The sequence below is a fragment of the Pleurodeles waltl genome, chromosome 7, assembly GCF_031143425.1.
Source record: "Pleurodeles waltl isolate 20211129_DDA chromosome 7, aPleWal1.hap1.20221129, whole genome shotgun sequence".
Classification (NCBI taxonomy): Eukaryota; Metazoa; Chordata; class Amphibia; order Caudata; family Salamandridae; genus Pleurodeles; species Pleurodeles waltl.
Genome location: NC_090446.1, coordinates 437,392,100 through 437,415,907, shown reverse-complemented (window position 1 = coordinate 437,415,907; position 23,808 = coordinate 437,392,100). Strand labels below are relative to the sequence as shown.

At 47.8% G+C, this 23,808-nt stretch overlaps 1 protein-coding gene across 2 annotated transcripts in view; it reads left to right on the top strand.

The window, feature by feature from the left end:
• RABEP2 (rabaptin, RAB GTPase binding effector protein 2) overlaps window positions 1–23,808 on the top strand; it is a 703,205-nt gene that overhangs the window by 145,731 nt on the left and 533,666 nt on the right. For both annotated transcript variants that reach the window (XM_069243969.1, XM_069243970.1), the window contains exon 3: window positions 19,462–19,619. In XM_069243969.1, coding sequence (XP_069100070.1) covers window positions 19,462–19,619 — 158 coding nt within the window. The remainder of the gene's footprint in view (window positions 1–19,461; window positions 19,620–23,808) is intronic.

The window sequence follows — 23,808 nt, the reverse complement described above, 5'->3', positions numbered from 1 at the left end:
ATTATTTTGATGTTGTTTACTCCACCGTTAGCTTAACCCCTTCTGTGCCCAGGACGTAATGGTTACGTCCCGAGGCACAGTGCTGCTGTGCCCAGGACGTAACCATTACGTCCTGTGCACAGAGCCCAGAGGGAGCGCTCTCGCTCCCTCTGTGGGGTTCCCCCCCACCCCCCCAAGTCAGGGATGGAAGGGGAAGCCCTTCCCCTCCCACCCCGACCCCCCCAACCCCCCCTGTGACGTCAGCGCGCGAGCGCGCGCTGATTAGTCACAGGGTCTCCCCCATCGCGCTGGAAGCAGAGCTTCCAGCGCGATTGAAAAAGAAATGCTTTTGCATTTCTTTTTCAATCCCATGGGGGAGGCCCCGAGAGGCTTCAAAGGGAAGGAAATGTATTTCCTTCCCTTTGAAGTCTCTCACAGGTTTCAAAAGCCGGATTGCTTGCTTTTGAAACCCCACTAGACACCAGGGATTTTTTTTTTTTCAGTGAAATTGGCAAAAGGGAGCGACCCCTTGGGCAAGGGTCGCTCCCGGGGGGGCATTTTTTTAGGAAGGCCTTTTCTGCCCCCCCTGGGGGCAGATTGGCCTATTATTAGGCCGATCTGCCCCCGGGGGGGGGCAGAAACCTCTAGGCACCAGGGACCTTTTTTTTTTTTTTTTTTTGTGATGATTTCTTTTTTTTTTTTAGGTGGGGAGCGATCCCTTAGGCAAGGGTCGCTCCCCTACGGGGCAATATATATTTAGGCCATTTCTGCCCCCCTTGGGGGCAGATTGGCCTATTTTGATGAGGCCAATCTGCCCCCAAGGGAGGCAGAAACCATTAGACACCAGGGAGTTTGTTTTTGCGTGCGAATTTCACGCAACGGGAGCGACCCCTTTGGCAAGGGTCGCTCCCAGGGGGGGCATTTTTTTGGGAAGGCCTTTTCTGCCCCCCCTGGGGACAGATCGGCCTATTATTAGGCCGATCTGCCCCCAGGGGGGGCAGAAACCTCTAGGCACCAGGGATCTTTTTTGTTTTTTTTCTTTTTGTTATGTTTTCTTTTTTTTTTTGGTGGGGAGCGACCCCTTAGGCAAGGGTCGCTCCCATAGGGGGCAAATTATATTTAGGCCATTTCTGCCCCCCTTGGGGGCAGATTGGCCTATTTTGATGAGGCCAATCTGCTCCCAAGGGGGGCAGAAACCATTAGACACCAGGGAGTTTTTTTTTTGCGTGACTTTCACACAAGGGGAGCGACCCCTTAGGCAAGGGTCGCTCCCTGGGGGGGGGGGGGGTTATTTTAGGCCATTTCTGCCCCCTGGGGGGGGTAGATCAGCCTATTTTGATTCGGCTGATCTGCCCCCAAGGGGGGCAGAAACCACTAGGCACCAGGGATTTTTTTGTTTTTCTGTTTTACAGATGGGGAGCGACCCCCTTGGACAAGGGTCGCTCCCCTGGAGGGGCAAAATGTATTTAGGCCATTTCTGCCCGCTTTGGGGGCAGATCGGCCGATTTTAGGTCAATCTGCCCCCAAGGGGGGCAGAAACCACTAGGCACCAGGGATCTTTTTTTTGCGCCGTCACACAAGGGGAGCAACCTTGTAGTCAAGGGTCGTTCCCCGGGGGGGTGGGGGGTGGGGGGGCCAAATTATTTTAGGCCATCTCTGCCCCCCCTGGGGGCAGATCGCCCTATTGGTATTAGGCCGATCTACCCCCAGGGGGGTCAGAAACCTCTAGGCGCCAGGGCAAAAAAAATGTTTGTGTTTTTTTTTTGGTTTGGTTTTTTTTTTAGAAATGGGCAGCGACCCATCAGGCAAGGGTCGCTCCCCTGGGGGGCAAATTGTATTTAGACCATTTCTGCCCCCCTCGGGGACAGATTGGTCGATTTTAGGTCAATCTGCCCCAAGGGGGCAGAAACCACTAGGCACCGGGGATTTGTTTTTTGGCGCCAATGTCACGCAAGGGGAGCAACCCCGTAGGTAAGGGTCGCCCCGGGGGGTGGGTGTTCGGGGGCAAATTTATTTTAGGCCATTTCTGCCCCCCCTGGGGGCAGATCGGCCTATTATTAGGCCGATCTGCCCCCAGGGGGGGGCAGAAACCTGTAGGCGCCAGGGCAATTTTTTTTTTTTTTAGAGATGGGGAGCGACCCATCAGACAAGGGTCGCTCCCCTTGGGGGGAAACTGTGTTTAGGCCATTTCTGCCCCCCTTGGGGGCAGATTGGTCGATTTTAGGTCAATCTGCCCCAAGGGGGCAGAAACCACTAGGCACCGGGATCTGTTTTTTGGCGCCAATGTCACGCAGGGGGAGCGACCCCGTAGGCAAGGGTCGCTCCGGGGGGGGGGTGTTCGGGGGGCAAATTTATTTTAGGCCATTTCTGCCCCCCCTGGCGGCAGATCGGCCTATTATTAGGCCGATCTGCCCCCAGGGGGGGCAGAAACCTCTCGTTGCCAGGGCAAATTTTTTTTAGTGTTTTTTTTTTTGTTTGTTTGTTTTTTTAGAGATGGGGAGCGACCCATCAGACAAGGGTCGCTCCCCTGGGGGGCAAACTGTGTTTAGACCATTTCTGCCCCCCTTGGGGGCAGATTGGTCGATTTTAGGTCAATCTGCCCCAAGGGGGCAGAAACCACTAGGCACCGGGAATTTGTTTTTTGGCGCCAATGTCACGCAGGGGTAGCGACCCCGTAGGCAAGGGTCGCACCTGGGCACGGGGGGTTTTGGGGGGGTGGGGGGTCAAATTTATTTTAGGGCATTTCCCCCCCCCCCTGGGGCCGGCTGAGCTAGAGGCCAAAATCCACATGTAGGCACTTTGCAAAAAACACCTCTGTTTTCTGTGAAAAAATATGTTGTGTCCACGTTGTGTTTTGGGCCATTTCCTTTCATGGGCGCTAGGCCTACCCACACAAGTGAGGTACCATTTTTATGGAGAGACTTAGGGGAACGCTGGGTGGAAGGAAATTTGTGGCTCCTCTCAGATTCCAGAACTTTCTGTCACCGAAATGAGAGGAAAAAGTGTTTTTTGGCAAGATTTTGATGTTTGCAAATGATTCTGGGTAACAGAAGCTGGTCAGAGCCCCGCAAATCACCCCATCTTGGATTCCCCTAGGTCTCTAGTTTTCAAAAATGCGCTGGTTTGCTAGGTTTCCCCAGGTGCCGGCTGAGCTAGAGGCCAAAATCCACACGTAGGCACTTTTTTCTATGAAAAAATGTGATGTGTCCACGTTGTGTTTTGGGCCATTTCCTGTCGCGAGCGCTAGGCCTACCCACACAAGTGAGGTATCATTTTTATCGGGAGACGTGGGGGAACGCTGGGTGGAAATTTGTGGCTCCTCTCAGATTCCAGAACTTTCTGCCACAGAAATGTGAGGAACATGTGTTTTTTTTAGCCAAATTTTGAGGTTTGCAAAGGATTCTGGGTTACAGAACCTGGTCCCAGCCACACAAGTCACCCCATCTTGGATTCCCCTAGGTCTCTAGTTTTGAGAAATGCACAGGTTTGGTAGGTTTCCGTAGGTGGCGGCTGAGCTACAGGCCAAAATCCACAGGTAGGCACTTTGCTAAAAACAGGTCTGTTTTCTGTGATGTGTCCACGTTGCGCTTTGGGGCGTTTCCTGTCGCGGGTGCTAGGCCTACCCACACAAGTGAGGTATCACTTTTATCGGGAGACGTGGGGGAACGCTGGGTGGAAGGAAATTTGTGGCTCCTCTCAGAGTCCAGAACTTTCTGCCACAGAAATGTGAGGAACATGTGTTTTTTTAGACAAATTTTGAGGTTTGCAAAGGATTCTGGGTAACAGAACCTGGTCCCAGCCACACAAGTCACCACATCTTGGATTCCCCTAGGTCTCTAGTTTTCAGAAATGCACAGGTTTGGTAGGTTTCCCTAGGTGGCGGCTGAGATACAGGCCAAAATCCACAGGTAGGCACTTTGCTAAAAACAGGTCTGTTTTCTGTGATGTGTCCACGTTGCGCTTTGGGGCGTTTCCTGTCGCGGGCGCTAGGCCTACCCACACAAGTGAGGTATCACTTTTATCGGGAGACGTGGGGGAACGCTGGGTGGAAGGAAATTTGTGGCTCCTCTCAGAGTCCAGAACTTTCTGCCACAGAAATGTGAGGAACATGTGGTTTTTTTAGCCACATTTTGAGGTTTGCAAAGGATTCTGGGTAACAGAACCTGGTCCCAGCCACACAAGTCACCCCATCTTGGATTCCCCTAGGTCTCTAGTTTTCAGAAATGCACAGGTTTTGTAGGTTTCCCTAGGTGGCGGCTGAGCTACAGGCCAAAATCTACAGGTAGGCACTTTGCAAAAAACACCTCTGTTTTCCTTCAAAAATTTGGTTGTGTCCACGTTGCGCTTTGGGGCGTTTCCTGTCGTGGGCGCTAGGCCTACCCACACAAGTGAGGTATCATTTTTATCGGGAGACGTGGGGGAACGCTGGGTGGAAGGAAATTTGTGGCTCCTCTCAGAGTCCAGAACTTTCTGCCACTGAAATGTGAGGAACATGTGTTTTTTTTAGCCACATTTTGAGGTTTGCAAAGGATTCTGGGTAACAGAACCTGGTCCCAGCCACACAAGTCACCCCATCTTGGATTCCCCTAGGTCTCTAGTTTTCAGAAATGCACAGGTTTGGTAGGTTTCCCTAGGTGGCGGCTGAGCTACAGGCCAAAATCCACAGGTAGGCACTTTGCTAAAAACAGGTCTGTTTTCTGTGATGTGTCCACGTTGCGCTTTGGGGCGTTTCCTGTCGCGGGCGCTAGGCCTACCCACACAAGTGAGGTATTATTTTTATCGGGAGACGTGGGGGAACGCTGGGTGGAAGGTAATTTGTGGCTCCTCTCAGATTCCAGAACTTTCTGCCACAGAAATGTGAGGAACATGTGTTTTTTTAGCCACATTTTGAGGTTTGCAAAGGATTCTGGGTAACAGAACCTGGTCCCAGCCACACAAGTCACCCCATCTTGGATTCCCCTAGGTCTCTAGTTTTCAGAAATGCACAGGTTTGGTAGGTTTCCCTAGGTGGCGGCTGAGCTACAGGCCAAAATCTACAGGTAGGCACTTTGCAAAAAACACCTCTGTTTTCCTTCAAAAATTTGGTTGTGTCCACGTTGCGCTTTGGGGCGTTTCCTGTCGTGGGCGCTAGGCCTACCCACACAAGTGAGGTATAATTTTTATCGGGAGACGTGTGGGAACGCTGGGTGGAAGGAAATTTGTGGCTCCTCTCAGATTCCAGAACTTTCTGCCACAGAAATGTGAGGAACATGTGTTTTGTTTAGCAATATTTTGAGGTTTGCAAAGGATTCTGGGTAACAGAACCTGGTCCCAGCCACACAAGTCACCCCATCTTGGATTCCCCTAGGTCTCTAGTTTTCAGAAATGCACAGGTTTGGTAGGTTTCCCTAGGTGGCGGCTGAGCTACAGACCAAAATCCACAGGTAGGCACTTTGCTAAAAACAGGTCTGTTTTCTGTGATGTGTCCACGTTGCGCTTTGGGGCGTTTCCTGTTGCGGGCGCTAGGCCTACCCACACAAGTGAGGTATCATTTTTATCGTGAGACGTGGGGGAACGCTGGGTGGAAGGAAATTTGTGGCTCCTCTCAGATTCCAGAACTTTCTGCCACAGAAATGTGAGGAACATGTGTTTTTTTAGCCAAATTTTGAGGTTTGCAAAGGATTCTGGGTAACAGAACCTGGTCCCAGCCACACAAGTCACCCCATCTTGGATTCCCCTAGGTCTCTAGTTTTCAGAAATGCACAGGTTTGGTAGGTTTCCCTAGGTGGCGGCTGAGCTAGGCCAAAATCCACAGGTAGGCACTTTGCTAAAAACAGGTCTGTTTTCTGTGATGTGTCCACGTTGCGCTTTGGGGCGTTTCCTGTCGCGGGCGCTAGGCCTACCCACACAAGTGAGGTATCATTTTTATCGGGAGACGTGGGGGAACGCTGGGTGGAAGGAAATTTGTGGCTCCTCTCAGATTCCAGAACTTTCTGCCACAGAAATGTGAGGAACATGTGTTTTTTTAGCCAAATTTTGAGGTTTGCAAAGGATTCTGGGTAACAGAACCTGGTCCCAGCCACACAAGTCACCCCATCTTGGATTCCCCCAGGTCTCTAGTTTTCAGAAATGCACAGGTTTGGTAGGTTTCCCTAGGTGGCGGCTGAGCTACAGGCCAAAATCTACAGGTAGGCACTTTGCAAAAAACACCTCTGTTTTCCTTCAAAAATTTGGTTGTGTCCACGTTGCGCTTTGGGGCGTTTCCTGTCGTGGGCGCTAGGCCTACCCACACAAGTGAGGTATCATTTTTATCGGGAGACGTGGGGGAACGCTGGGTGGAAGGAAATTTGTGGCTCCTCTCAGATTCTAGAACTTTCTGCCACAGAAATGTGAGGAACATGTGTTTTTTTAGCCAAATTTTGAGGTTTGCAAAGGATTCTGGGTAACAGAACCTGGTCCGAGCCACACAAGTCACCCCATCTTGGATTCCCCTAGGTCTCTAGTTTTCAGAAATGCACAGGTTTGGTAGGTTTCCCTAGGTGGCGGCTGAGCTACAGGCCAAAATCTACGGGTAGGCACTTTGCTAAAAACAGGTCTGTTTTCTGTGATGTGTCCACGTTGCGCTTTGGGGCGTTTCCTGTCGCGGGCGCTAGGCCTACCCACACAAGTGAGGTATCATTTTTATCGGGAGACGTGGGGGAACGCTGGGTGGAAGGAAATTTGTGGCTCCTCTCAGATTCCAGAACTTTCTGCCACAGAAATGTGAGGAACATGTGTTTTTTTAGCCACATTTTGAGGTTTGCAAAGGATTCTGGGTAACAGAACCTGGTCCCAGACACACAAGTCACCCCATCTTGGATTCCCCTAGGTCTCTAGTTTTCAGAAATGCACAGGTTTGGTAGGTTTCCCTAGGTGGCGGCTGAGCTACAGGCCAAAATCTACAGGTAGGCACTTTGCAAAAAACACCTCTGTTTTCCTTCAAAAATGTGGTTGTGTCCACGTTGCGCTTTGGGGCGTTTCCTGTCGTGGGCGCTAGGCCTACCCACACAAGTGAGGTATCATTTTTATCGGGAGACGTGGGGGAACGCTGGGTGGAAGGAAATTTGTGGCTCCTCTCAGATTCCAGAACTTTCTGCCACAGAAATGTGAGGAACATGTGTTTTTTTAGCCAAATTTTGAGGTTTGCAAAGGATTCTGGGTAACAGAACCTGGTCCCAGCCACACAAGTCACCCCATCTTGGATTCCCCTAGGTCTCTAGTTTTCAGAAATGCACAGGTTTGGTAGGTTTCCCTAGGTGGCGGCTGAGCTACAGGCCAAAATCCACAGGTAGGCACTTTGCTAAAAACAGGTCTGTTTTCTGTGATGTGTCCACGTTGCGCTTTGGGGCGTTTCCTGTCGCGGGCGCTAGGCCTACCCACACAAGTGAGGTATCATTTTTATCGGGAGACGTGGGGGAACGCTGGGTGGAAGGAAATTTGTGGCTCCTCTCAGATTCCAGAACTTTCTGCCACAGAAATGTGAGGAACATGTGTTTTTTTAGCCAAATTTTGAGGTTTGCAAAGGATTCTGGGTAACAGAACCTGGTCCCAGACACACAAGTCACCCCATCTTGGATTCCCCTAGGTCTCTAGTTTTCAGAAATGCACAGGTTTGGTAGGTTTCCCTAGGTGGCGGCTGAGCTACAGGCCAAAATCTACAGGTAGGCACTTTGCAAAAAACACCTCTGTTTTCCTTCAAAAATTTGGTTGTGTCCACGTTGCGCTTTGGGGCGTTTCCTGTCGTGGGCGCTAGGCCTACCCACACAAGTGAGGTATCATTTTTATCGGGAGACGTGGGGGAACGCTGGGTGGAAGGAAATTTGTGGCTCCTCTCAGATTCCAGAACTTTCTGCCACAGAAATGTGAGGAACATGTGTTTTTTTTAGCCAAATTTTGAGGTTTGCAAAGGATTCTGGGTAACAGAACCTGGTCCCAGCCACACAAGTCACCCCATCTTGGATTCCCCTATGTCTCTAGTTTTCAGAAATGCACAGGTTTGGTAGGTTTCCCTAGGTGGCGGCTGAGCTACAGACCAAAATCCACAGGTAGGCACTTTGCTAAAAACAGGTCTGTTTTCTGCGATGTGTCCACGTTGCGCTTTGGGGCGTTTCCTGTCGCGGGCGCTAGGCCTACCCACACAAGTGAGGTATCATTTTTATCGGGAGACGTGGGGGAACGCTGGGTGGAAGGAAATTTGTGGCTCCTCTCAGATTCCAGAACTTTCTGCCACAGAAATGTGAGGAACATGTGTTTTTTTAGCCAAATTTTGAGGTTTGCAAAGGATTCTGGGTAACAGAACCTGGTCCCAGCCACACAAGTCACCCCATCTTGGATTCCCCTAGGTCTCTAGTTTTCAGAAATGCACAGGTTTGGTAGGTTTCCCTAGGTGGCGGCTGAGCTACAGGCCAAAATCCACAGGTAGGCACTTTGCTAAAAACAGGTCTGTTTTCTGTGATGTGTCCACGTTGCGCTTTGGGGCGTTTCCTGTCGCGGGCGCTAGGCCTACCCACACAAGTGAGGTATCATTTTTATCGGGAGACGTGGGGGAACGCTGGGTGGAAGGAAATTTGTGGCTCCTCTCAGATTCCAGAACTTTCTGCCACAGAAATGTGAGGAACATGTGTTTTTTTAGCCAAATTTTGAGGTTTGCAAAGGATTCTGGGTAACAGAACCTGGTCCCAGCCACACAAGTCACCCCATCTTGGATTCCCCCCGGTCTCTAGTTTTCAGAAATGCACAGGTTTGGTAGGTTTCCCTAGGTGGCGGCTGAGCTACAGGCCAAAATCTACAGGTAGGCACTTTGCAAAAAACACCTCTGTTTTCCTTAAAAAATTTGGTTGTGTCCACGTTGCGCTTTGGGGCGTTTCCTGTCGTGGGCGCTAGGCCTACCCACACAAGTGAGGTATCATTTTTATCGGGAGACGTGTGGGAACGCTGGGTGGAAGGAAATTTGTGGCTCCTCTCAGATTCCAGAACTTTCTGCCACAGAAATGTGAGGAACATGTGTTTTGTTTAGCAATATTTTGAGGTTTGCAAAGGATTCTGGGTAACAGAACCTGGTCCCAGCCACACAAGTCACCCCATCTTGGATTCCCCTAGGTCTCTAGTTTTCAGAAATGCACAGGTTTGGTAGGTTTCCCTAGGTGGCGGCTGAGCTAGGCCAAAATCCACAGGTAGGCACTTTGCTAAAAACAGGTCTGTTTTCTGTGATGTGTCCACGTTGCGCTTTGGGGCGTTTCCTGTCGCGGGCGCTAGGCCTACCCACACAAGTGAGGTATCATTTTTATCGGGAGACGTGGGGGAACGCTGGGTGGAAGGAAATTTGTGGCTCCTCTCAGATTCCAGAACTTTCTGCCACAGAAATGTGAGGAACATGTGTTTTTTTAGCCAAATTTTGAGGTTTGCAAAGGATTCTGGGTAACAGAACCTGGTCCCAGCCACACAAGTCACCCCATCTTGGATTCCCCCAGGTCTCTAGTTTTCAGAAATGCACAGGTTTGGTAGGTTTCCCTAGGTGGCGGCTGAGCTACAGGCCAAAATCTACAGGTAGGCACTTTGCAAAAAACACCTCTGTTTTCCTTCAAAAATTTGGTTGTGTCCACGTTGCGCTTTGGGGCGTTTCCTGTCGTGGGCGCTAGGCCTACCCACACAAGTGAGGTATCATTTTTATCGGGAGACGTGGGGGAACGCTGGGTGGAAGGAAATTTGTGGCTCCTCTCAGATTCTAGAACTTTCTGCCACAGAAATGTGAGGAACATGTGTTTTTTTAGCCAAATTTTGAGGTTTGCAAAGGATTCTGGGTAACAGAACCTGGTCCGAGCCACACAAGTCACCCCATCTTGGATTCCCCTAGGTCTCTAGTTTTCAGAAATGCACAGGTTTGGTAGGTTTCCCTAGGTGGCGGCTGAGCTACAGGCCAAAATCTACGGGTAGGCACTTTGCTAAAAACAGGTCTGTTTTCTGTGATGTGTCCACGTTGCGCTTTGGGGCGTTTCCTGTCGCGGGCGCTAGGCCTACCCACACAAGTGAGGTATCATTTTTATCGGGAGACGTGGGGGAACGCTGGGTGGAAGGAAATGTGTGGCTGCTCTCAGATTCCAGAACTTTCTGCCACAGAAATGTGAGGAACATGTGTTTTTTTAGCCAAATTTTGAGGTTTGCAAAGGATTCTGGGTAACAGAACCTGGTCCGAGCCACACAAGTCACCCCATCTTGGATTTCCCTAAGTCTCTAGTTTTCAGAAATGCACAGGTTTGGTAGGTTTCCCTAGGTGGCGGCTGAGCTACAGGCCAAAATCTACAGGTAGGCACTTTGCTAAAAACAGGTCTGTTTTCTGTGATGTGTCCACGTTGCGCTTTGGGGCGTTTCCTGTCGCGGGCGCTAGGCCTACCCACACAAGTGAGGTATCATTTTTATCGGGAGACGTGGGGGAACGCTGGGTGGAAGGAAATTTGTGGCTCCTCTCAGATTCCAGAACTTTCTGCCACAGAAATGTGAGGAACATGTGTTTTTTAGCCACATTTTGAGGTTTGCAAAGGATTCTGGGTAACAGAACCTGGTCCCAGACACACAAGTCACCCCATCTTGGATTCCCCTAGGTCTCTAGTTTTCAGAAATGCACAGATTTGGTAGGTTTCCCTAGGTGGCGGCTGAGCTACAGGCCAAAATCTACAGGTAGGCACTTTGCAAAAAACACCTCTGTTTTCCTTCAAAAATTTGGTTGTGTCCACGTTGCGCTTTGGGGCGTTTCCTGTCGTGGGCGCTAGGCCTACCCACACAAGTGAGGTATCATTTTTATCGGGAGACGTGGGGGAACGCTGGGTGGAAGGAAATTTGTGGCTCCTCTCAGATTCTAGAACTTTCTGCCACAGAAATGTGAGGCACATGTGTTTTTTTAGCCAACTTTTGAGGTTTGCAAAGGATTCTGGGTAACAGAACCTGGTCCGAGCCACACAAGTCACCCCATCTTGGATTCCCCTAGGTCTCTAGTTTTCAGAAATGCACAGGTTTGGTAGGTTTCCCTAGGTGGCGGCTGAGCTACAGGCCAAAATCTACGGGTAGGCACTTTGCTAAAAACAGGTCTGTTTTCTGTGATGTGTCCACGTTGCGCTTTGGGGCGTTTCCTGTCGCGGGCGCTAGGCCTACCCACACAAGTGAGGTATCATTTTTATCGGGAGACGTGGGGGAACGCTGGGTGGAAGGAAATGTGTGGCTCCTCTCAGATTCCAGAACTTTCTGCCACAGAAATGTGAGGAACATGTGTTTTTTTAGCCAAATTTTGAGGTTTGCAAAGGATTCTGGGTAACAGAACCTGGTCCGAGCCACACAAGTCACCCCATCTTGGATTCCCCTAAGTCTCTAGTTTTCAGAAATGCACAGGTTTGGTAGGTTTCCCTAGGTGGCGGCTGAGCTACAGGCCAAAATCTACAGGTAGGCACTGCTAAAAACAGGTCTGTTTTCTGTGATGTGTCCACGTTGCGCTTTGGGGCGTTTCCTGTCGCGGGCGCTAGGCCTACCCACACAAGTGAGGTATCATTTTTATCGGGAGACGTGGGGGAACGCTGGGTGGAAGGAAATTTGTGGCTCCTCTCAGATTCCAGAACTTTCTGCCACAGAAATGTGAGGAACATGTGTTTTTTTAGCCACATTTTGAGGTTTGGAAAGGATTCTGGGTAACAGAACCTGGTCCCAGACACACAAGTCATCCCATCTTGGATTCCCCTAGGTCTCTAGTTTTCAGAAATGCACAGGTTTGGTAGGTTTCCCTAGGTGGCGGCTGAGCTACAGGCCAAAATCTACAGGTAGGCACTTTGCAAAAAACACCTCTGTTTTCCTTCAAAAATTTGGTTGTGTCCACGTTGCGCTTTGGGGCGTTTCCTGTCGTGGGCGCTAGGCCTTCCCACACAAGTGAGGTATCATTTTTATCGGGAGACGTGGGGGAACGCTGGGTGGAAGGAAATTTGTGGCTCCTCTCAGATTCCAGAACTTTCTGCCACAGAAATGTGAGGAACATGTGTTTTTTTAGCCAAATTTTGAGGTTTGCAAAGGATTCTGGGTAACAGAACCTGGTCCCAGCCACACAAGTCACCCCATCTTGGATTCCCCTATGTCTCTAGTTTTCAGAAATGCACAGGTTTGGTAGGTTTCCCTAGGTGGCGGCTGAGCTACAGACCAAAATCCACAGGTAGGCACTTTGCTAAAAACAGGTCTGTTTTCTGTGATGTGTCCACGTTGCGCTTTGGGGCGTTTCCTGTCGCGGGGCGCTAGGCCTACCCACACAAGTGAGGTATCATTTTTATTGGGAGACGTGGGGGAACGCTGGGTGGAAGGAAATTTGTGGCTCCTCTCAGATTCCAGAACTTTCTGCCACAGAAATGTGAGGAACATGTGTTTTTTTAGCCAAATTTTGAGGTTTGCAAAGGATTCTGGGTAACAGAACCTGGTCCCAGCCACACAAGTCACCCCATCTTGGATTCCCCTAGGTCTCTAGTTTTCAGAAATGCACAGGTTTGGTAGGTTTCCCTAGGTGGCGGCTGAGCTACAGGCCAAAATCCACAGGTAGGCACTTTGCTAAAAACAGGTCTGTTTTCTGTGATGTGTCCACGTTGCGCTTTGGGGCGTTTCCTGTCGCGGGCGTTAGGCCTACCCACACAAGTGAGGTATCATTTTTATCGGGAGACGTGGGGGAACGCTGGGTGGAAGGAAATTTGTGGCTCCTCTCAGATTCCAGAACTTTCTGCCACAGAAATGTGAGGAACATGTGTTTTTTTAGCCAAATTTTGAGGTTTGCAAAGGATTCTGGGTAACAGAACCTGGTCCCAGCCACACAAGTCACCCCATCTTGGATTCCCCCAGGTCTCTAGTTTTCAGAAATGCACAGGTTTGGTAGGTTTCCCTAGGTGGCGGCTGAGCTACAGGCCAAAATCTACAGGTAGGCACTTTGCAAAAAACACCTCTGTTTTCCTTAAAAAATTTGGTTGTGTCCACGTTGCGCTTTGGGGCGTTTCCTGTCGTGGGCGCTAGGCCTACCCACACAAGTGAGGTATCATTTTTATCGGGAGACGTGTGGGAACGCTGGGTGGAAGGAAATATGTGGCTCCTCTCAGATTCCAGAACTTTCTGCCACAGAAATGTGAGGAACATGTGTTTTGTTTAGCAATATTTTGAGGTTTGCAAAGGATTCTGGGTAACAGAACCTGGTCCCAGCCACACAAGTCACCCCATCTTGGATTCCCCTAGGTCTCTAGTTTTCAGAAATGCACAGGTTTGGTAGGTTTCCCTAGGTGGCGGCTGAGCTACAGACCAAAATCCACAGGTAGGCACTTTGCTAAAAACAGGTCTGTTTTCTGTGATGTGTCCACGTTGCGCTTTGGGGCGTTTCCTGTTGCGGGCGCTAGGCCTACCCACACAAGTGAGGTATCATTTTTATCGGGAGACGTGGGGGAACGCTGGGTGGAAGGAAATTTGTGGCTCCTCTCAGATTCCAGAACTTTCTGCCACAGAAATGTGAGGAACATGTGTTTTTTTAGCCAAATTTTGAGGTTTGCAAAGGATTCTGGGTAACAGAACCTGGTCCCAGCCACACAAGTCACCCCATCTTGGATTCCCCTAGGTCTCTAGTTTTCAGAAATGCACAGGTTTGGTAGGTTTCCCTAGGTGGCGGCTGAGCTAGGCCAAAATCCACAGGTAGGCACTTTGCTAAAAACAGGTCTGTTTTCTGTGATGTGTCCACGTTGCGCTTTGGGGCGTTTCCTGTCGCGGGCGCTAGGCCTACCCACACAAGTGAGGTATCATTTTTATCGGGAGACGTGGGGGAACGCTGGGTGGAAGGAAATTTGTGGCTCCTCTCAGATTCCAGAACTTTCTGCCACAGAAATGTGAGGAACATGTGTTTTTTTAGCCAAATTTTGAGGTTTGCAAAGGATTCTGGGTAACAGAACCTGGTCCCAGCCACACAAGTCACCCCATCTTGGATTCCCCCAGGTCTCTAGTTTTCAGAAATGCACAGGTTTGGTAGGTTTCCCTAGGTGGCGGCTGAGCTACAGGCCAAAATCTACAGGTAGGCATTTTGCAAAAAACACCTCTGTTTTCCTTCAAAAATTTGGTTGTGTCCACGTTGCGCTTTGGGGCGTTTCCTGTCGTGGGCGCTAGGCCTACCCACACAAGTGAGGTATCATTTTTATCGGGAGACGTGGGGGAACGCTGGGTGGAAGGAAATTTGTGGCTCCTCTCAGATTCTAGAACTTTCTGCCACAGAAATGTGAGGAACATGTGTTTTTTTAGCCAAATTTTGAGGTTTGCAAAGGATTCTGGGTAACAGAACCTGGTCCGAGCCACACAAGTCACCCCATCTTGGATTCCCCTAGGTCTCTAGTTTTCAGAAATGCACAGGTTTGGTAGGTTTCCCTAGGTGGCGGCTGAGCTACAGGCCAAAATCTACGGGTAGGCACTTTGCTAAAAACAGGTCTGTTTTCTGTGATGTGTCCACGTTGCGCTTTGGGGCGTTTCCTGTCGCGGGCGCTAGGCCTACCCACACAAGTGAGGTATCATTTTTATCGGGAGATGTGGGGGAACGCTGGGTGGAAGGAAATGTGTGGCTCCTCTCAGATTCCAGAACTTTCTGCCACAGAAATGTGAGGAACATGTGTTTTTTTAACCAAATTTTGAGGTTTGCAAAGGATTCTGGGTAACAGAACCTGGTCCGAGCCACACAAGTCACCCCATCTTGGATTCCCCTAAGTCTCTAGTTTTCAGAAATGCACAGGTTTGGTAGGTTTCCCTAGGTGGCGGCTGAGCTACAGGCCAAAATCTACAGGTAGGCACTTTGCTAAAAACAGGTCTGTTTTCTGTGATGTGTCCACGTTGCGCTTTGGGGCGTTTCCTGTCGCGGGCGCTAGGCCTACCCACACAAGTGAGGTATCATTTTTATCGGGAGACGTGGGGGAACGCTGGGTGGAAGGAAATTTGTGGCTCCTCTCAGATTCCAGAACTTTCTGCCACAGAAATGTTAGGAACATGTGTTTTTTTAGCCACATTGTGAGGTTTGCAAAGGATTCTGGGTAACAGAACCTGGTCCCAGACACACAAGTCACCCCATCTTGGATTCCCCTAGGTCTCTAGTTTTCAGAAATGCACAGGTTTGGTAGGTTTCCCTAGGTGGCGGCTGAGCTACAGGCCAAAATCTACAGGTAGGCACTTTGCAAAAAACACCTCTGTTTTCCTTCAAAAATTTGGTTGTGTCCACGTTGCGCTTTGGGGCGTTTCCTGTCGTGGGCGCTAGGCCTACCCACACAAGTGAGGTATCATTTTTATCGGGAGACGTGGGGGAACGCTGGGTGGAAGGAAATTTGTGGCTCCTCTCAGATTCCAGAACTTTCTGCCACAGAAATGTGAGGAACATGTGTTTTTTTAGCCAAATTTTGAGGTTTGCAAAGGATTCTGGGTAACAGAACCTGGTCCCAGCCACACAAGTCACCCCATCTTGGATTCCCCTATGTCTCTAGTTTTCAGAAATGCACAGGTTTGGTAGGTTTCCCTAGGTGGCGGCTGAGCTACAGACCAAAATCCACAGGTAGGCACTTTGCTAAAAACAGGTCTGTTTTCTGTGATGTGTCCACGTTGCGCTTTGGGGCGTTTCCTGTCGCGGGCGCTAGGCCTACCCACACAAGTGAGGTATCATTTTTATCGGGAGACGTGGGGGAACGCTGGGTGGAAGGAAATTTGTGGCTCCTCTCATATTCCAGAACTTTCTGCCACAGAAATGTGAGGAACATGTGTTTTTTTAGCCAAATTTTGAGGTTTGCAAAGGATTCTGGGTAACAGAACCTGGTCCCAGCCACACAAGTCACCCCATCTTGGATTCCCCTAGGTCTCTAGTTTTCAGAAATGCACAGGTTTGGTAGGTTTCCCTAGGTGGCGGCTGAGCTACAGGCCAAAATCCACAGGTAGGCACTTTGCTAAAAACAGGTCTGTTTTCTGTGATGTGTCCACGTTGCGCTTTGGGGCGTTTCCTGTCGCGGGCGCTAGGCCTACCCACACAAGTGAGGTATCATTTTTATCGGGAGACGTGGGGGAACGCTGGGTGGAAGGAAATTTGTGGCTCCTCTCAGATTCCAGAACTTTCTGCCACAGAAATGTGAGGAACATGTGTTTTTTTAGCCAAATTTTGAGGTTTGCAAAGGATTCTGGGTAACAGAACCTGGTCCCAGCCACACAAGTCACCCCATCTTGGATTCCCCCAGGTCTCTAGTTTTCAGAAATGCACAGGTTTGGTAGGTTTCCCTAGGTGGCGGCTGAGCTACAGGCCAAAATCTACAGGTAGGAACTTTGCAAAAAACACCTCTGTTTTCCTTCAAAAATTTGGCTGTGTCCACGTTGCGCTTTGGGGCGTTTCCTGTCGCGGGCGCTAGGCCTACCCACACAAGTGAGGTATAATTTTTATCGGGAGATGTGGGGGAACGCTGGGTGGAAGGAAATTTGTGGCTCCTCTCAGATTCTAGAACTTTCCGCCACAGAAATGTGAGGAACATGTGTTTTTTTAGCCAAATTTTGAGGTTTGCAAAGGATTCTGGGTAACAGAACCTGGTCCGAGCCACACAAGTCACCACATCTTGGATTCCCCTAGGTCTCTAGTTTTCAGAAATGCACAGGTTTGGTAGGTTTCCCTAGGTGGCGGCTGAGCTACAGGCCAAAATCCACAGGTAGGCACTTTGCTAAAAACAGGTCTGTTTTCTGTGATGTGTCCACGTTGCGCTTTGGGGCGTTTCCTGTCGCGGGCGCTAGGCCTACCCACACAAGTGAGGTATCATTTTTATCGGGAGACGTGGGGGAACGCTGGGTGGAAGGAAATTTGTGGCTCCTCTCAGATTCCAGAACTTTCTGCCACAGAAATGTGAGGAACATGTGTTTTTTTAGCCAAATTTTGAGGTTTGCAAAGGATTCTGGGTAACAGAACCTGGTCCCAGCCACACAAGTCACCCCATCTTGGATTCCCCCAGGTCTCTAGTTTTCAGAAATGCACAGGTTTGGTAGGTTTCCCTAGGTGGCGGCTGAGCTACAGGCCAAAATCTACAGGTAGGCACTTTGCAAAAAACACCTCTGTTTTCCTTCAAAAATTTGGCTGTGTCCACGTTGCGCTTTGGGGCGTTTCCTGTCGCGGGCGCTAGGCCTACACACACAAGTGAGTTATCATTTTTATCGGGAGACGTGGGGGAACGCTGGGTGGAAGGAAATGTGTGGCTCCTCTCAGATTCCAGAACTTTCTGCCACAGAAATGTGAGGAACATGTGTTTTTTTAGCCAAATTTTGAGGTTTGCAAAGGATTCTGGGTAACAGAACCTGGTCCCAGCCATACAAGTCACCCCATCTTAGATTCCCCTAGGTCTCTAGTTTTCAGAAATGCACAGGTTTGGTAGGTTTCCCCAGGTGGCGGCTGAGCTAAAGGCCAAAATCTACAGGTAGGCACTTTGCTAAAAACAGGTCTGTTTTCTGTGATGTGTCCACGTTGTGTTTTGGGGCGTATCCTGTCGCGGGCGCTAGGCCTACCCACACAAGTGAGGTATCATTTTTATCGGGAGACTTGGGGGAACATAGAATAGCAAAACAAGTGTTATTGCCCCTTGTCTTTCTCTACATTTTTCCCTTCCAAATGTAAGACAGTGTGTAAAAAAGACATCTATTTGAGAAATGCCCTGTAATTCACATGCTAGTATGGGCACCCTGGAATTCAGAGATGTGCAAATAAGCACTGCTTCTCAACAGCTTATCTTGTGCCCATTTTGGAAATACAAAGGTTTTCTTGATAGCTATTTTTTACTCTTTATATTTCAGCAAATGAATTGCTGTATACCCGGCATAGAATGAAAACCCACTGCAGGGTGCAGGTCATTTATTGGCTCTGGGTACCTAGAGTTCTTGATGAACCTACAAGCCCTATATATCCCCGCAACCAGAAGAGTCCAGCAGACGTAACGGTATATTGCTTTCGAAAATCTGACATTGCAGGAAAAAATTACAGAGTAAAACTTAGAGAAAAATGGATGTTTTTTTCACCTCAATTTCAATATTTTTCTTTTTCAGTTGTTATTTTCTGTAGGAAACCCTTGTAGGATCTACACAAATTACTCCTTGCTGAATTCAGAATTTTGTCTACTTTTCAGAAATGTTGCGGTTTCTGGGATCCAGCATTGGTTTCATGCCCATTTCTGTCACTGACTGGAAGGAGGCTGAAAGCACAAAAAATCGTAAAAATGGGGTATGTCCCAGTAAAATGCCAAAATTGTGTTGAAAAATTGGGTTTTCTGATTCAAGTCTGCCTGTTCCTGAAAGCTGGGAAGCTGGTGATTTTATCACCGCAAACCCTTTGTTGATGCCCTTTTCAGGGAAAAAACCACAAGCCTTCTTCTGCAGCCCATTTTTCCAATTTTTTTAAAAAAAACGAAATTTTCACTGTTTTTTGGCTAATTTCTTGGCCTCCTTCTGGGGAACCCACAAAGTCTGGGTACCTCTAGAATCCCTAGGATGTTGGAAAAAAAGGACGCAAATTTGGCGTGGGTAGCTTATGTGAACAAAAAGTTATGAGGGCCTAAGCGCGAACTGCTCCAAATAGCCAAAAAAAGGCTCGGCACAGGAGGGGGAAAAGGCCTGGCAGCGAAGGGGTTAAAGAATACTTCAGGGTTAAGATTGGAAATGCGTAAAAGATTTGGATTGACAGAACTGCCACATCTGCTCTCCTTCCACTCAGAAATGTAAAGAGAGGGTCATTGCTGTACCATCTCTTTTATTTTCCGCAGGCCTCCTGCATCATGAATCTGCATTGGTGTATTAATAACATTGTCGGACTAGACCTAGAAATGTTAATGAGTCTTTAGACCTTTGTAATCCTAGGTCTGAAGTGATGCCTGTTTACAGTACACTGAGAGTGACAAGAAACTGTTCTTCCATTCCAAATGGTACATGCAGAACCTAGGCAATATTGCTTGCTGTTTGAGAGAATACCAGATCGCGAGTTCATAGGACCTCTAATGTATACTGAGATATCAGCGTCATAAGCTTCTAGATTTGTTTGTATGTTTTCAGCTTCATACTCTAAATTTGGTTAGTTCATTGAATCAATGTTGATAATACTGAATTGATATTAGAAAGAGGAATGAAATACGGAAGCCTTATGTGTAGGTAAAACACATCCTTTGAAATAAAGGGATGATTTTAGTTGAAAATTAAGAGCTGAGGCTGTAGTGTATTAGGAAGAAATGAGTACAATCAGCGCCATGTTTTAATCAGACACCCCCATGATACCAGATCAAGAACTTTTTTCAGCTTTATGAAATAGTAATCTACATGCAGTAGTCTCCCTCAACACCGTAGCAATAACTAGCTAAACATATTGGTGTTATTGGCTGAGAGCCTACCAAAGGAAATATGCTTTTGCATATGTAAGTTAACATCTCTCTCTCCCTCTTTCAGAATCTATCAGCACGTATGAGTCACGGATCCATTTGCTAGAGCAAGAGCAGACACAGCATCATCAGTACCGGGAGCTGAAGGAGCATGAACTCTTTCAGTTGAAGAAGCATCATGGCCCTCCATTACCCCGGGACACCCTGGAGAAGCAGATGGAGAAAGTGAGTTCATGCAGACAAAAATATTCTTCCTAATAATTGTATGTAATCACATCCATAGATTCTGTAAAGTCTACATAATAACCATTTATAGCTAATACCTGTTCATTTGTATACTCAAAATTTCCATTCTAATCATAATTCCAGAGTGCAAATACATATTACGTGGCATGTAAAGCACAGTGAGTTTCGCACAAACAAGGTGATCACATAGAAACACTTTACTATTCACAATCTTATTCCTCAAACAGAAATTAGGACTGCATCCAAGTAATGATTGGACCGCAAATCTGCATGAGATGCTGTACACCTGGGTTATTATTAATAATAGGCATTTCCATAGCATATAAATCTAGCTAAAAAGTGTGACGACCAAAGAGATAAAGATGACAGGCTGCTTTTCAGCTACGATCTGGTTAAGCATAATCTTGTTGTAATGGACATAAAACACTGCACATTTAGCGAACTACATTAAAAACATACCAAACGTGCTCAAGACCCCCAAGAAAAGTGTCTTTCTGTGTAGGATGCATCCATTGTAGTGGTGTATTATGAACCAAGGTTGATGGAGTGGGTTACATCTTTCATTGAAGCAACTATGCGTATCGGGCGAGTCCATTTACTTGCCAATGACTGCAAAATATCAGGTTGACCTTTCGATCAGTAGCTGATAAAAATGACTAATCCGGCCATTACCTCTTATGAGTAATTCATTAAAGGGATAGAGTACAAGCTAAATTCCTTAATCATTTGTTTGCATTTAAATATTGTAGTCATACGGATTGAGTATACAGATTTTAAGTCCTCAAATGATTATATTAGTGTGTCATCATGCAACTGGCCCAATTGATGCAATCCTGAGCTTGACCTTTTGTGAGATAAAAATCGAGAGAGAGAAGGAAAATGTGGGTTACACTTTAAAGAGGAATGCCTAGAATCTGATGGAAATGAAAGGTGATGAGCAAGATAATTCTAAACAGTCTTAAATTAACTGTGTTTAAAGTAAGAAGGGCCATAGTATCCTGTCCAAATTAAGGTATCAGTTCCTGGCGATGCTAAGCGCCTCTTCTGCTTAAAGCTTGAGAGAGGCGACCAGAACATGCTGCTGAATAGTAAAATCGAAGATTGAGTAGTGTCCAGCCTCCCTTATCCAATGGTAGCAGTAAAAACATCTATATCCCTCTATGTGGTAGTTTATACTGCCATATAAATTTACTCTATTCCTGTTCTACTTTTACACAAAACCAACACTGATTAATAAAGGAGGACTTCTGTAAACAGGTAAAAAAGCGAGCCATAATAGTCATCTTATTGAGATTACAACAACCTGTGAGACCTTATTCCTCTTGCTAAAAGATACAGACGTTTTGTCAATCAATGTATCATAAGTGAGTGAGATCATTTTCCTGACCTGTGGTGAGACTTGAATACCCATATAGGTTGCTGTGGAAATATATATTTTGTCTCAAACATGTTTGTATTGATAACAAACTATCTGAGTTCTATTTGTAATCAATAAGTATCCTGAAACCTGGCTGAATCATTCCTTTCCCCTTGACTGCAGAGATGGCTTGTTCTAGGTGTATATTATGGGGGGTAGGGGTTATTACTTCTCATCACATGAGATATCGCAAGTAGGGTTCCAGGTAGAGTTCAAATAACTGTGATGAAAGGGGACAGCCCAACAGTGTGCACCTTAATGTAGGTATAGGGTTTATTGAATCAACCCAACAAGCTGTCCTTGGAATCAAACAATTGGCTAAGATATATAGAGTACATTATAAAATCACAGTCCTTGGTCTGTAACCACTGATTTTTATGACTGGCCCTGGTTAATGTTGCTATACAAATTCTTTTCAAGTTACATCCTGCCCCATAGAATGTATTAATTCACCAGTGTGGATCTCCAGTTCCTTGATTTCAAGGTACGTCGAATGTTCGTACTATTCTAAAAATACCTAAAACGGCCATTTTCTGTAGATTTAACAGCTTTATCCCAGATTATCTTTGTGGTAAAAACAACACTGAAGGCCAGTTTCTGAACACCATTAACTACCTGAAATGTCTGTGCCTCCTGACGAATTAGAGAGGCCTGTTCACCTTCTAGAGTTCTTATGGAGGTGTGTAATCTTTCTGTTTCCTTGTGAGGATTTCGATCTCTGCTGATAATGGTAGCCCCACAACCCACTGCCTTCATCACAACCCAGATCATTCAAAGCAGAGATCATACCAGAATCTTCTTGAAAAAAGTTTTAATGTGTATTGCTCATCAATTTTTTAAAATGTTAATTAAATAGCAAAGAACTGTAAAATGTCCGTCTTCTGGTTGCAGGCTTGACCCCTTAAGCCTCCCTAGAAATATAGGGAACTACAAAATTATCATCCGATAAGATTGTGAGGATAGAGTTAAACAGAGATATGTGGTGCAAGGACTTGATCTACCCAGAACATTTCAAGCCTTGAATAGTGTTTGTGACAAGAAATAATAGGTACAGCCTGAAGAAAGAGGCCTGCAATATTGCCAACTATCTTCCAGACCATAAACCTTAATAAAACGTTAAGTGACCACCTGTGTTCAGTGCATGTGTTTCCCCTAGCACCGCTTTCCATACCAACTTTAGAAGATTACCCCTGAGACCCCTCTGCCTTGGGGAGGGGCCTCTTGCAACCAACACCCCCCCTCCCCCCCAAGAAAAGAGAAAAGACCTGATTAGGCAGTATCACATGAGGGACCTTTGACCATTGCTGTAGGAGTTCCTTGGCTGGTTGTCGGAAAGTGCCCCTTTGTTTATGTTCACCCCCCCACTTTTTATCCCACTGCTGATGTGTATGACTATGCCGCAGTGCCCTCTATCTAAATTGTTATGGCAATTAACTTTACTCTCCTGTAAGGTCCTAGTAGATGGTGCCCAGGGCACAGGAGCCCCAGGGCTGCAGAACAAGTTTGTGCTACCCTGGGTGACCCCGCCCAACCCCCCGCCCCCTCAAAGTAATGATGACAGTCCTGCCATTGCAGACTGCCAGAGTGATGCAGTCTGCTCGAGTTGGACTGTGCCCTCACCAAGAGTGGCACAATCCCATGTACTGCCTTATATGTATGTCAGACACCCCTAAGGTAGGCTTCTGCAGCCCAAGAGGCAGGGTTATTGAATTTTAAGGTGCACACATGAAAACATGAGCTTCCATGTCTCTTTAGCGTCCTTTCCATTAAGATGCACTATTAGTGCAGGCTGGTCCATAGGATAACATGGGACTTAAGCCCCTGTTTTACCAGGGCTGCTAGCTTTGTGACGGTACCACCTAGATATGTTTGGTGTCACCAACATGCCTTCTCACCCTCATCATGATTCTCATGTCGAGGGACGGCTGGCATGCACCCAGGTGACACACTAGTGCCGGGCCACCTGTTTGCCACCCTCCTTTGTGCTCGGGCCGAGCAGCCTCCGCTTCTTGTGCGCTTGCTGCCGCCAAGACAGGTTTCTGGCCTCCTGCCAGGCCACCTGGGCCTAAAGCTCAAACCTCACTCCACTCAGCCGGGCTGGTAAATAGAGCCATCAGGGCTGTGTGCTTTGAAGGCTTCACTTGCCCCGATAGCCATCAATGCTGTCCTCCAGCAAGGAAACAGCCCTCCCACTGCCTCCAGGCACATTTGCTCATGGTCAGGCAGGAAATTTAAGTATGCAGGACTGTGCACACCCCCAGCACGGTGGCCACACATCTAGGGTGAGCAACCCGGCCTGTACACTAAATTTTGATTTCTGCCATCTTAGGAGTGGTAGAATAAAGGTTTCTGGATAGCTAAAGGTGACCTCTCCCACTGGAACTGGTCACCTCAGGGGTGGATTAGCTGTAGGAGCTAGCTGTCCATTGGCTACTAGCCTCCACACCCCTAATTAGAGGATTTAAAGAACACAACACCCCTGACACCAGAACCTCAGATCTGATTGACAAACTTCGAAGAAGGACCCAAAGAAGCTCTTCATTACTGATAACCGGACTCTGCCCCTGCTACAAAGCAAAAGAGGGAAACTCTATCCCTGAGGCAACAAACTGGGAAATGGGTGATCGACTGTCATCCAGTGCCAAAACTCGTCACTCCCTCCTCACTTGTGGAAGCCAGAAGCACTTTCAATCTCTCTTGGATTGGTAGCACCAGTCACCTACAAGGTGCATATAAAAACTGCAGCAGGAT